This window comes from Solea senegalensis, linkage group LG21, assembly GCF_019176455.1.
Source record: "Solea senegalensis isolate Sse05_10M linkage group LG21, IFAPA_SoseM_1, whole genome shotgun sequence".
Taxonomy (NCBI): Eukaryota; Metazoa; Chordata; class Actinopteri; order Pleuronectiformes; family Soleidae; genus Solea; species Solea senegalensis.
The window spans coordinates 8,797,944-8,808,323 of record NC_058040.1 but is presented as its reverse complement, the minus strand read 5'-3'; the positions used below and the strand labels follow the sequence as shown (position 1 = coordinate 8,808,323).

The 10,380-nt window shown below is 40.7% G+C and overlaps 1 protein-coding gene across 3 annotated transcripts; it reads left to right on the top strand.

Annotated features, from left to right (window-relative positions):
* The first annotated feature begins 287 nt into the window (after window positions 1-287).
* On the top strand, window positions 288-10,213 carry lhx3 (LIM homeobox 3). Of its 3 annotated transcripts, none has more exons than XM_044013066.1 (6): window positions 288-804; window positions 4,776-4,947; window positions 5,033-5,235; window positions 6,737-6,888; window positions 7,867-8,038; window positions 8,882-10,213. In XM_044013066.1, the coding sequence occupies exons 1-6, from the start codon at window positions 735-737 to the stop codon at window positions 9,313-9,315; spliced, it is 1,203 nt and encodes a 400-aa protein (XP_043869001.1). In that variant the 5' UTR covers window positions 288-734; the 3' UTR covers window positions 9,316-10,213. The 3 variants fall into 3 exon arrangements, with proteins under 3 accessions (XP_043869001.1, XP_043869000.1, XP_043868999.1); XM_044013065.1 differs by lacking the exon at window positions 288-804 and adding an exon at window positions 2,198-3,137 and having other exon boundaries at window positions 5,036-5,235; XM_044013064.1 differs by lacking the exon at window positions 288-804 and adding an exon at window positions 2,198-3,137.
* Window positions 10,214-10,380: the final 167 nt, after the last annotated feature.

Sequence of the window (10,380 nt, the reverse complement as noted above, 5' to 3'; positions counted from 1 at the left end):
ATAACTATAGAGAGACAAAAGTGTTATTTGTTACCTCATCAGGGCATTTTCTCGCACAAAATGCTGACCTTGTAGAGACCAAAACCTGGTCTAGCGGCAGAACCTCATTTCCGAGAAACTGTTTACGTTTTTTAGATTTTAATTGTGGTTAATGTAAGGAAATTACTTCTTATAGTTAAGTTTTGTTGGTTTTTTTTTTAAATCTGTCCAAATAAATGTATGTCAGTGTCCTTAAAATGATGATACTGCCTCAGTGTGTGTGTGTGTGTTGTGTTGTGTTTAAGGATACAAGGATATACAGGGGATACTATGAGAGCAGCATACACGCCTCCCTGCCTCCCTCCCTCCTCCCTCCCTCTCTTCCTCTCTTCAGCACCCTGGACAGCGGCAGTATTGGCCGCCTGTTACTTGTAGATGTGAAGAAGTGAAGTCGCAGCAGCCGGACTCTCAGTCTGAGTCACACACTCCTTCCTCCACTGACACATATACCCTTTGTCTCCCACACCTCATCTCGAGCTGATCGCAACGGAATCGAAGAGCGACTTGATACAAAGTTTCTGTCCTCGGCGGTCGACGAAGGCGTTTTCCAAGCTGCCACAGATAGGACAGAGCTTTTACTCACTCTTGAAGGGATAACGCGCCTGGAAAAGTGTCTGCGTCTGCTTTGAATTCATCATCACAAGCTTAGGCTCAGTGGCGTCTTTTGGGGCGCTGGTACCGGACCATCTCCAAACATGTTGCTCGAACACCCGGGGTCAAGTTGTCAAAACACGGGGAATTTCCCTCGATACAGTTCCAGTCAAGGTAAGAGAGCCCTTTGTCTATTTTCAATAATTTTACTGTGCATTTTAATTTGCGTCAATCAAACAGAAAAGGCGCTGACCTTTAATTGAAGGCCTATTGTCCGTGAATGGGTTACAATTAGGTGTGAAATCAACGCAGCGTGCGTGACAGGAGCTTCTTATTGTTTTGCTCTGTGACGCGTGAGAACTGCCGCTGTGATGTGTTTGTATTTTATGATAGTTGCTGTTTGCGCAAATTCACATGGGATATATTAATCACTTGAAGTTGAGGACTGGACCTCATGTTGTTGACAGCAGCTTATATAGAGGCGCTTCTTTTTGGGCTGCGTGTTAGACGTTATGAATCCGTAATGAGGCTTTATTGTCGGAGAGTCACTCGAACAGATGTTACGCTCGTGCTGTCACGGGAGCTCGTGCGTGCAGTGCGGACGTGGAGAGAGAAAGAGAGGGAGAGCACTGGAGCCTCTGCGGCTGGTCGACAGACTGACAGCGGGTCGCGGAGCTGGTTCCCATCCGCAACAGGTGTCACATTCCTGCCGTGACAGGTGGGACACCTGAGGTAAATGTGCTGGTGCCATTACAAGCCTTTTATCAGCACGCGAATTATTGATTTGTATAAATATTTAGTGCCATACAAAGAAAAGAGAATTTAATTTTTAATCTCAATGTTCGACCTGCAACTGGAGTATGCTTCATTACATTACATTTTAAATAACGAAAAAAACGAGAAGAAAAAAAAAAAAAAAACGAATTCGAAAGTTACACAAACGAAAAATCATGAATTTCTTAAATCATCTCCGCAGCGACTGTATCGAACTGACTGACCATTACTCTGATGGTCATTTTATCGCTTTGTTGTCGCATTACTGTCGGCCTCTCCCCCTCAAAAGTAAGCGATCGATGGCGACATAAAAATTATTACAAAGCTGAAAAGTAAGAGGGGCACCCGCGTGGACCTCGCAGCTTTCTCCAAAACGCCTTTCATATACTCTTGAAATACAGGCAAATAGGACATTGATTTTAGATTCATCAGCGGCGCGCGCGCGTGTGCCTGTGGCTCTACCGGTGATTTCCCCAGGCGCTCTTTTGTGCCAAAGATCAGTGTCAATAAAATTCATTGGGGTGTTGGCCCGATCAACATGTTATTGAACAGCCAATCTCTCCCCTAAATAAACACTTGTCTTTGAGCACTCAACACACACACATACACACACGTGAGCGTGCGTGTGTGTGATGTTTAGAATCACAATCTGCTCAGTATCAGATGCAAAGTTTACAGAAACTACAATATTCTTCTAAATTGATAGAAATGTAATGTATACAATATGATATATATAAAATAACAATAATAATAATAATAATAGTGAATGTATACACTTAAAATACATATTTTTACTAAATAAATGAGATTATAAAAGAACAAAAAGCCTTAGATAAAGGTCTAATTGCAGAGTTTACGCACGACGCTCCTTATCTGAATTGAAAATAGATTGTAAACAAATAAACCAACAACATCAGAGTGTTTTGTTTCATCTAAATATCTACAGTTTTTTTTCCATCATATGTCATTTTTTTATATCTACAAGTTAATGTTGTCCCTATAGGCGCGTGAGCAATTTAAGTCAGATGCGTAATTCTGTACCCTCTACCCCATTTTTAAAAGCAATATCCCATAAGAAAAAGCAGGAAAATTCTATCTTCTTTCATTTTATGATGATGATGACACCGTGACAATATAATATTACGTGATTTCGCAGCTGGATAAACTACAACATTGCTATTATTTACAATATTTCGAAATGAAAAGTAGAGGTAAGCACAATGAAGCCTTTTTTATGTGTTTGTTTGTTTGTTTGTTTTTGATGTTCTTAAATAATGTAATGCGTCTCAGAGAAACACTGACGCTCTTGGCCTTCCCCTCCTATCCTCTCTCTCTCGCTCTCTCGCTCTCTCTTTTTTTATTCTCCTTCCGGGTAAGACAGACTCTGGGTGATGTTAATCTATCTCCCTGTCGCCCAGGAAACGGCGTAGCGTATAATCCAGCACAGGCTGCAACACAGTGAAGCTTCAGTCCAAACTCTACAGCGCTTCGACCTCGCTCTTTTTTGGGGGGTGGGTGGGTATAATCAAATCTGACGAAGTGTGAGTGTGTGGGTTACTGTGTGTAAGTGTGTGTGTATGTGCGTGGAGAACAGGACAGGAGACATTTGCATTAATGTGAGCGTAAATCATGAGCTATGGATGGACGTGGTGAGTGCAACTCTCCAAAAGAGGCACAGAATAACGCGGAGATGCTCCTCGCTCTGCTGTCACACAGTGAGGAGCTACGGAAAGGTAAACCACGAGGCTACATGTGATCCATTTATTTGTTTTTGCACTGTATATATTACATTATTATTTTATATAACACGGGACCTATAGGCCTTCTGAGTGTCGTATTGTTGGCTGATTATGTTTCCACTGTGCGCATCATAACTGGTGTTTGGATTATGGATGTCACACATGTGTATGCGTGATTTAAATGGAGGTGAATTGTTATGTCAGAGGACACGTGTTATTTCCGTTGTTCCAAATGACGGCAATTGCATTTTGTTTATTTAATATATGATTGTATTGATTCGGAAGAATAAACCGATTGACCGATAAACTCGCCATTTTACGCACGTATTTTATTATATTGTGTTCGTAAATGCAGGGCACTGACGGCATCAAAATACGTGAAATTGCAGTGCAATCGTGCCTCCACCTTTATTTTAACAACACAGAATATCGGAGGGTTAGGGTTAGGGTTCGCCAGGTAATTGTGGGCACCCAGAGTGGGTCCTGCAGGGTGAGCAGGTTGCCTGCGTGGACAGTGGACACCTCACAGGGGTCTGAGCCTTGGAGGCTGGAGGCCGTAGCTTTCTAGTTTTACACAGCGCGTTGAATAAATGATGAGCTGGATACACCTGTTCTTGACGTGGCTCCCGCCGCACTTGTGCAGGGTTTGGCCGGTGATTCCAGAAGAAAAGCCTCGTTCATATTTTATGAACTGTCCACAGCAGGACAATGGGGACGCGAGTGCTCGCACGGATGGAATATGAAGAGGCTTGGTCACGTCTTTTGTCGTCATTTCAGATGTCCTATTTATTTATTTTTTTTTTTGGGTGTTCCGTTTTTATTATGACATTCATCACTGCATTCTTAGACTGTCTCACGCTGCTCATAATTCGAATTAGAGATTTATGCAGAAAAAAATTACATTCATATATATATAATTCTAATATTGTCTGAATAATAAAATGTTTTTATTTATACTGCGATGTTAATAGTTATTTCTAAATAATTCTCTAACACGTTTTTAATCGCGTTAATGCTCTAATAAGACTTATATTTGACACAAGTGTATATAAACCAGTATAGCTGCAAGTTAAATACAGTCGTCAAATGTATGTATGTATTTATTTATTTATTTATTTATTTATTTTTAAAGCACCCTGAAAAACAAAATGTAGCTAACTTAAATAGTCAGTTACTTCAATGTTCTTTAGGATTAGGTAAGACACCCTTGACTCTTTTTTTTCCCTGTAGTGGCCAAATGCAGGATGCATTTGTTTGTTTGTTTTTTAAGAAAGCAATTTAAGTTTTTCATTTTCAAAAAATCATTCAAAATCATTAATGTGATACATTTTAACAGTTAAATGTAGGTTGTATATGGAAAACGAAAAGAGGAGAATATTGTCTTTAAGTCAATATTTAAGTAATTAAAAATCAAAATACAAAACGCTGTCAAAAAACTAAAACAGTTAAAAGGGCAGTTTTGGAGAATACACACAAAGCTTACTGAGAGTCGTGCATAATTTAACATGTACCATCAACAGATAGCATTTCACGTGTTTTAAGTGCACACATTAAGCACTATAGATGAGCAGGTTCAGGTGGCATCCCCCGCCACTGATCACATCTCACATGATTCCATGGTGTCTCCCGCAGAAATCCCAGTGTGCGCAGGCTGCAGTCAGCACATCGTGGACCGCTTTATCCTCAAAGTGCTGGATCGCCAGTGGCACAGCAAGTGCCTGAAATGCAGCGACTGCCAGGTCCAACTGGCGGAGAAGTGTTTCAGCAGAGGCGACAGTGTCTACTGCAAAGAGGATTTCTTCAAGTGAGTGTATAGATCTTTCTAATTGTGCAAGTTCTTTTTAAGAGTTTCTCCCTTTTTTGATGGTCATTGAATACTTTTCCCAAAGGAGATTCGGGACCAAATGCGCAGCCTGTCAGCAGGGGATACCGCCCACACAGGTGGTGAGGAGAGCGCAGGACTTCGTCTACCACCTGCACTGTTTTGCCTGCATCGTGTGCAAAAGGCAACTGGCCACAGGTGACGAGTATTATCTGATGGAGGACAGCAGGCTGGTGTGTAAGGCCGACTACGAGACCGCCAAACAGAGAGGTGAGCTGCGTTTCCACGCTCTGGTCGTGTGCGTAAAAATGCGTAAAACTGTTCCTGTTCCTGCCTCAAGTTATAGTTATATACATATATAAATGCATAACCTGTCCATAGGTTGTGACCCACCGGTTCTAATTGCATTGCCCGTAACCCAATCGACTGCGCAAAGCGGAGGCCCAGCGGCGCAGTCTCAATAACGCTTACTGTGGTTTTAGGGACACAAGGTGGAAAGTCTCTGCAGTGTCGGTGCTGATTATTAATAAAATGAGAGTAATTAAATAAACGGTGCATTAAATATTCGGCCATAATCATCTAAATGCGTAAAATAAAAAGTAAATGGAATTCAATGACAGGGCTATTACCTTGAAATGCGTGTAATAGCAGTCATTAAGTCTGGACATGTCAGTCAGGTGTGCAATAAAATGTAATCTCCAAGACACCGTGTTTACAGTAATACTCCTCTAGACTGTTAATTAATTGTTGTTCTTAATGAATACATCTTATTTATTTTATTTCAAATCAAATTAAAAACGACACAAATTATAAATTAAGGGTTATTTCTTATAAAGAACTGATTTTAAATATATTGCAGTTTGTAATATTTCATCAGAAATAATTCTGAAAAGGTTTTTATTCAGAAGATATTTTCACAATTAGACTATATGATTGCTATTGACACACACACATACACACACACACTGAATAATGCATGGGTAATGCGTTTGATGTGCAGTATAGTGACTTAAATCTGTGCTGACATGAAATAGTTAAAATATTTTGTTGGCACACACGTTTATAGACATAAAAAAAAAAACATTTTCATTAAACACCTCATTTAACACCAGGAGCTGCTCCTCATTAACTTAGCAGAAAATCCCAGCAGACTCGGCTCCTCACATGCAGGGACAGACTGGCCATGGTCAAGTTTTATCTCCCCATCTGTTTGTTTGAATTTACTGCTCACACAGAGTGTTGATTTACGCAGTGAGTTAACGTAAGTTTTCACCAAAAACACACACGTTTATTTTGCTAATGAGAGGGCACAATTACTTGGGCAGCATCCATTTGGATGATGGTTTTTTTTTTCTTTCTGTTTTTTGCTGTGCTGGCCAACAGATGTTCACACATGATGCAATTAAGCAGCACAGGATGCCAGATTTTAGTTTATAGGCAGAGGTGGATTTATCCATTTATGTTGAATTAGAATGTTGTATATTATAGAAGCTGCTGATATGGAGAAACCATTTTGTATTGGTATTGGTTTAATATACACCACACATAGAAGACTTAAGTATCAATTTATTAATTTATATTTGGTTTACCACAAATGACTTGTGTGTTAGACACAATAATGGGTTTAAACACAATGCATTGAAGTAAAATCAGATTTTACCATTACTTTTTACATTCATTAATGCAAAAAAAGTTTTAAAAAAAAATTGAGATCCAGAGACATAATCACAGCACTAACTCCTATTGTGTTTATTTATTTATATTTTTACAGAAGCAGACTCAACTGCAAAAAGGCCACGAACAACCATCACGGCCAAACAGCTGGAAACTCTGAAGAATGCTTACAATAACTCTCCCAAACCTGCACGCCATGTTCGAGAGCAGCTCTCCTCAGAGACAGGCCTGGACATGAGAGTTGTGCAGGTATGAGGAATATATATATATATTTTTTATCTATTATTAAAAGGCCTTTCCATTAGTGTCTGGACTTCATTATCAAAGCACAATTGTGGCCGAACTGGCACACGCTCACTGTATGATATAAAGTGTGTTGTGTGTGTGTGTGGGGGGGGGGATTTATGGCAAGATAGAGTAAAATGAAGTCCAAGTGAAAGTCAGCATGGTTTAAGTGCAAGCTCATTAACAATGCTAAGAGGGCCCCTCGCATATTGTCCACTGCTGAGGAGCCTCACGCTGGTTGCTAGGTGGCGGTCATATATATTGTTTTATTTGCAAGGACAAAAGTAGAGACGGAAGCCACTAAAATGCTCCTCATTATTCAGTAAAAGGGAAAGGGGTGGGGGGGGTGGCAGTGTAGTTCACTTAGGGCAGAATATCATTAAGAAGAATGTAAAACTGCTCTTTGTGCTAAAACTGATTAATTTGATGTGTAAAACGGATTTAAAAGAGAAATGGCACATACTATTACGCTTTATAACGTGAAAAATGCATGGGAAGGAAAGAGAAAATGGACTAATTTAAGTCTGTGGCACACTAACCTGTCCGCTCCCTGAGGTGATTACAACTTGTAGCTGTTGTGAAGTTAATTAAATGTGTGATAAATAGGGGACACGGTGCCAGGATTAGTGCTCAGTGTCACTGTTGTAGTCCCTCACAGGCTTGGACTCATCAGAGTGTGAAGTTGTGTCCAGATAGTCCTTGAAAATGAATTTGGTTTTAATGCCTTAAAGAATAAAATTGGGTAAAAAAAAAAAAAAGGAGATAGGATGTAAGAGAGTTTACTTTATGTCTCTGAGGGTGAGGCTAAGAAACATTTCTACTCTCAGAGTAGACAGGCTATACCTTTTAAACATAACAGTATTTATTTCCATAGAGAATATTTTACTCATTGTTCTAAATAGTTTGTTTTTAATGAGTTACTCTCTGGTTCCTCTCCTCCAGGTGTGGTTTCAGAACAGACGAGCTAAAGAGAAAAGGCTGAAGAAAGATGCAGGTCGGCAGAGGTGGGGCCAGTACTTCCGCAACATGAAGCGGTCACGGGGAAGCTCCAAGTCCGACAAGGACAGCATCCAGGAGGAGGGCATGGACAGTGATGCAGAGGTGTCCTTCACAGGTAGGGTTAAAGTCACGTTAGCGAATCACAGGTCACAATATTATTCAAGTGTTCCAGTAAAGGCAAACAGTAAAGCCACGGTGTGCAGAAAGCAGACGTAGAATTATCACGCGAACAATAACTGACTGTATTAACATGAATTACTCTCTGACAATGTTTATGAGAGACGGAACATTTACTGAGATTGGCTGAAGCTTCTATTTTGCTTTCCAGTCCCAGAGAAAACATATGTCTCTGCCATTTATGTTCTAACACATTTCTTCTCTGGTTGAGTCATTTTTGAGAGGGGTAGTGAGGGTTTTTATTTTTTAGGTTTGACATTCGTTTTGGCAGTCGTGTGAAAGTATCTAAAAGGAATACTTCAGTAAAAGTGTACCAGAAAATGACTGAAGTTAAAGTCACTTTTTGGCATAATTACTTGACATGAAGTAAAAGTATAAAAAAAAAGTGTGGAGTCAGGATTGAGCCATGGTAGCTCAGTGGTAGGGTGAGTTGTCTTTCAACTGGAAGGTTGTGGGTTCAATCCCGGCTCTGCTAGTCTATATGTGTCCTTGAGCCAGACACTTAACCCCATGTTGAAGTGTGTGAATGGCAAAACTGTAGTGTAAAGCAGCTCATCAAGACTAAGCTCTATATAAATCCAGTCCATTACCAACTCTTCTCATTGTATTTGCTAGTAACGAGTAACAAAGATAGTTAGAGGAAATGTAGTGGCGTAAAAGTAAGAGTTGCTAGAAATATAGATAACAAAGTAAAATGCAGATACATGTATTTTGTACTGAAGTACATTGCAACACTGGTTCTTGGTAAACACCAGTTTGTCTTCTTGACCTTGTTGCACAGATGAACCACCGATGTCAGACATTGGCCACAGTAACGGCATCTACAGCAGCCTCAGCGAGTCCTCTCCAGGCCTGGGGGGCCGCCAAGGGGGCAACAACCACAGCTCCTTCCCCCTGGAGCACGGTGTCCTGCCCTCCCAAGACCAGTTCCACGACATTCGCTCCAACAGCCCGTACGGCCTTCCTCAGTCTCCAGGGTCGCTGCAGGCACTACCCAGACACCAGCCTCTCATCTCCAGCCTGGTCTACCCCGACTCTGGCCTCTCCATCATGACACAGGGCAGCGGTGCCGGGATCAACCCTGCCGTGAGAGTCTCCATGGGGGGCGCCAACGGACCAAGCTCAGACCTCTCCACGGGCAGCAGTGGAGGATACCCAGACTTTCCCGCCAGTCCTGCCTCCTGGTTAGATGAAGTAGATCAAGGGCAGTTTTGATTGGTCATCAACAACAATTGGACGTTTTGGTTTCCTGTGTCTTCTGTTGGATTTATGGAACTGGACAGTGATCGTGTAAAAGGACTAAATTATCCTTGGCTCGGATCTCGCCCATGTCTAATGAGCAGATACTAACATTCGATATCCCTGATCTGGATGGAAGGAGGGGAATATGTGCCCTTCTTCAAAAGCACTTGGTCTAATAGTCTTTCATTAGTAGAACTATATGTAAAGCAAGGACTCTGTCAGTTCTCAGATACCACTGTAAGCTCATCAGAACAATGTACAGACTATCGACGGTCTCGGAAAGTTTAGACATCAATCAGGCTCCCAGTCGATTTTTCATCCTCCTCCTCCACTGCTATCTGTTTTCTACTGTCTGTTCAGAAGCAGAATTCATTTCAAAGATCAGAGTCTTTAAATGTCTGGTTGTTGCCAAATGTCTACATATATATATATAGATAGATATATATATATAATGGTTTATCATTGTGGAGACTTTATTTTTATACAACCCCTTCTTGGAGGACACAAGTAAGAACCCAGATGTGAGGACTTCTCTTTGTACACTGTTAAACAGGGATATAGGCAAAAAAATGTAGATGTCGTCTTAAACGGTACGTGGGGTCCAATTGACTTCTATGCATTTGTGTGTTTCTCAGATGTGTCCTGTCGGTTTTGTTCTACACTGAAAACTGAAAACACCCCCACCTCCCAAGAAAGAACTGCTAAAGCAACCCGGGTTCTGATGTATATGTTTGTTTATGTGGAAAATGTTTTATGTATTATTTATTCCTTTCTGGTGGTGATGATGATGATGATGATGATTATGATAATGATGATGATGATGACTCCTGATTAAATGACAGGACTTTAATAAATTTGTCACCTTAAGCAAGACGGAGTATACTGTATGCTTTTTGGCTGGACTACACAATTGTCCAATCATGGAAGACGATGTACGTAATGACTTTAAATGTCTTTGAAATATAATACACAACTCCTTACATGGACATCCTGGGAGTGTGTGTTTATAAGTCACATATTCAAGCTTTACAAAATCAG

Coding starts and splice junctions, on each gene's coding strand:
- lhx3 (XM_044013064.1), top strand. CDS start 3,041: ATGGATGGACGTGGTGAGTGCAACTCTCCAAAAGAGGCACAGAATAAC. Junction 3,138..4,775: donor CAGTGAGGAGCTACGGAAAG/GTAAACCACGAG, acceptor TGTCTCCCGCAG/AAATCCCAGTGTGCGCAGGC. Junction 8,039..8,881: donor TGCAGAGGTGTCCTTCACAG/GTAGGGTTAAAG, acceptor CTTGTTGCACAG/ATGAACCACCGATGTCAGAC.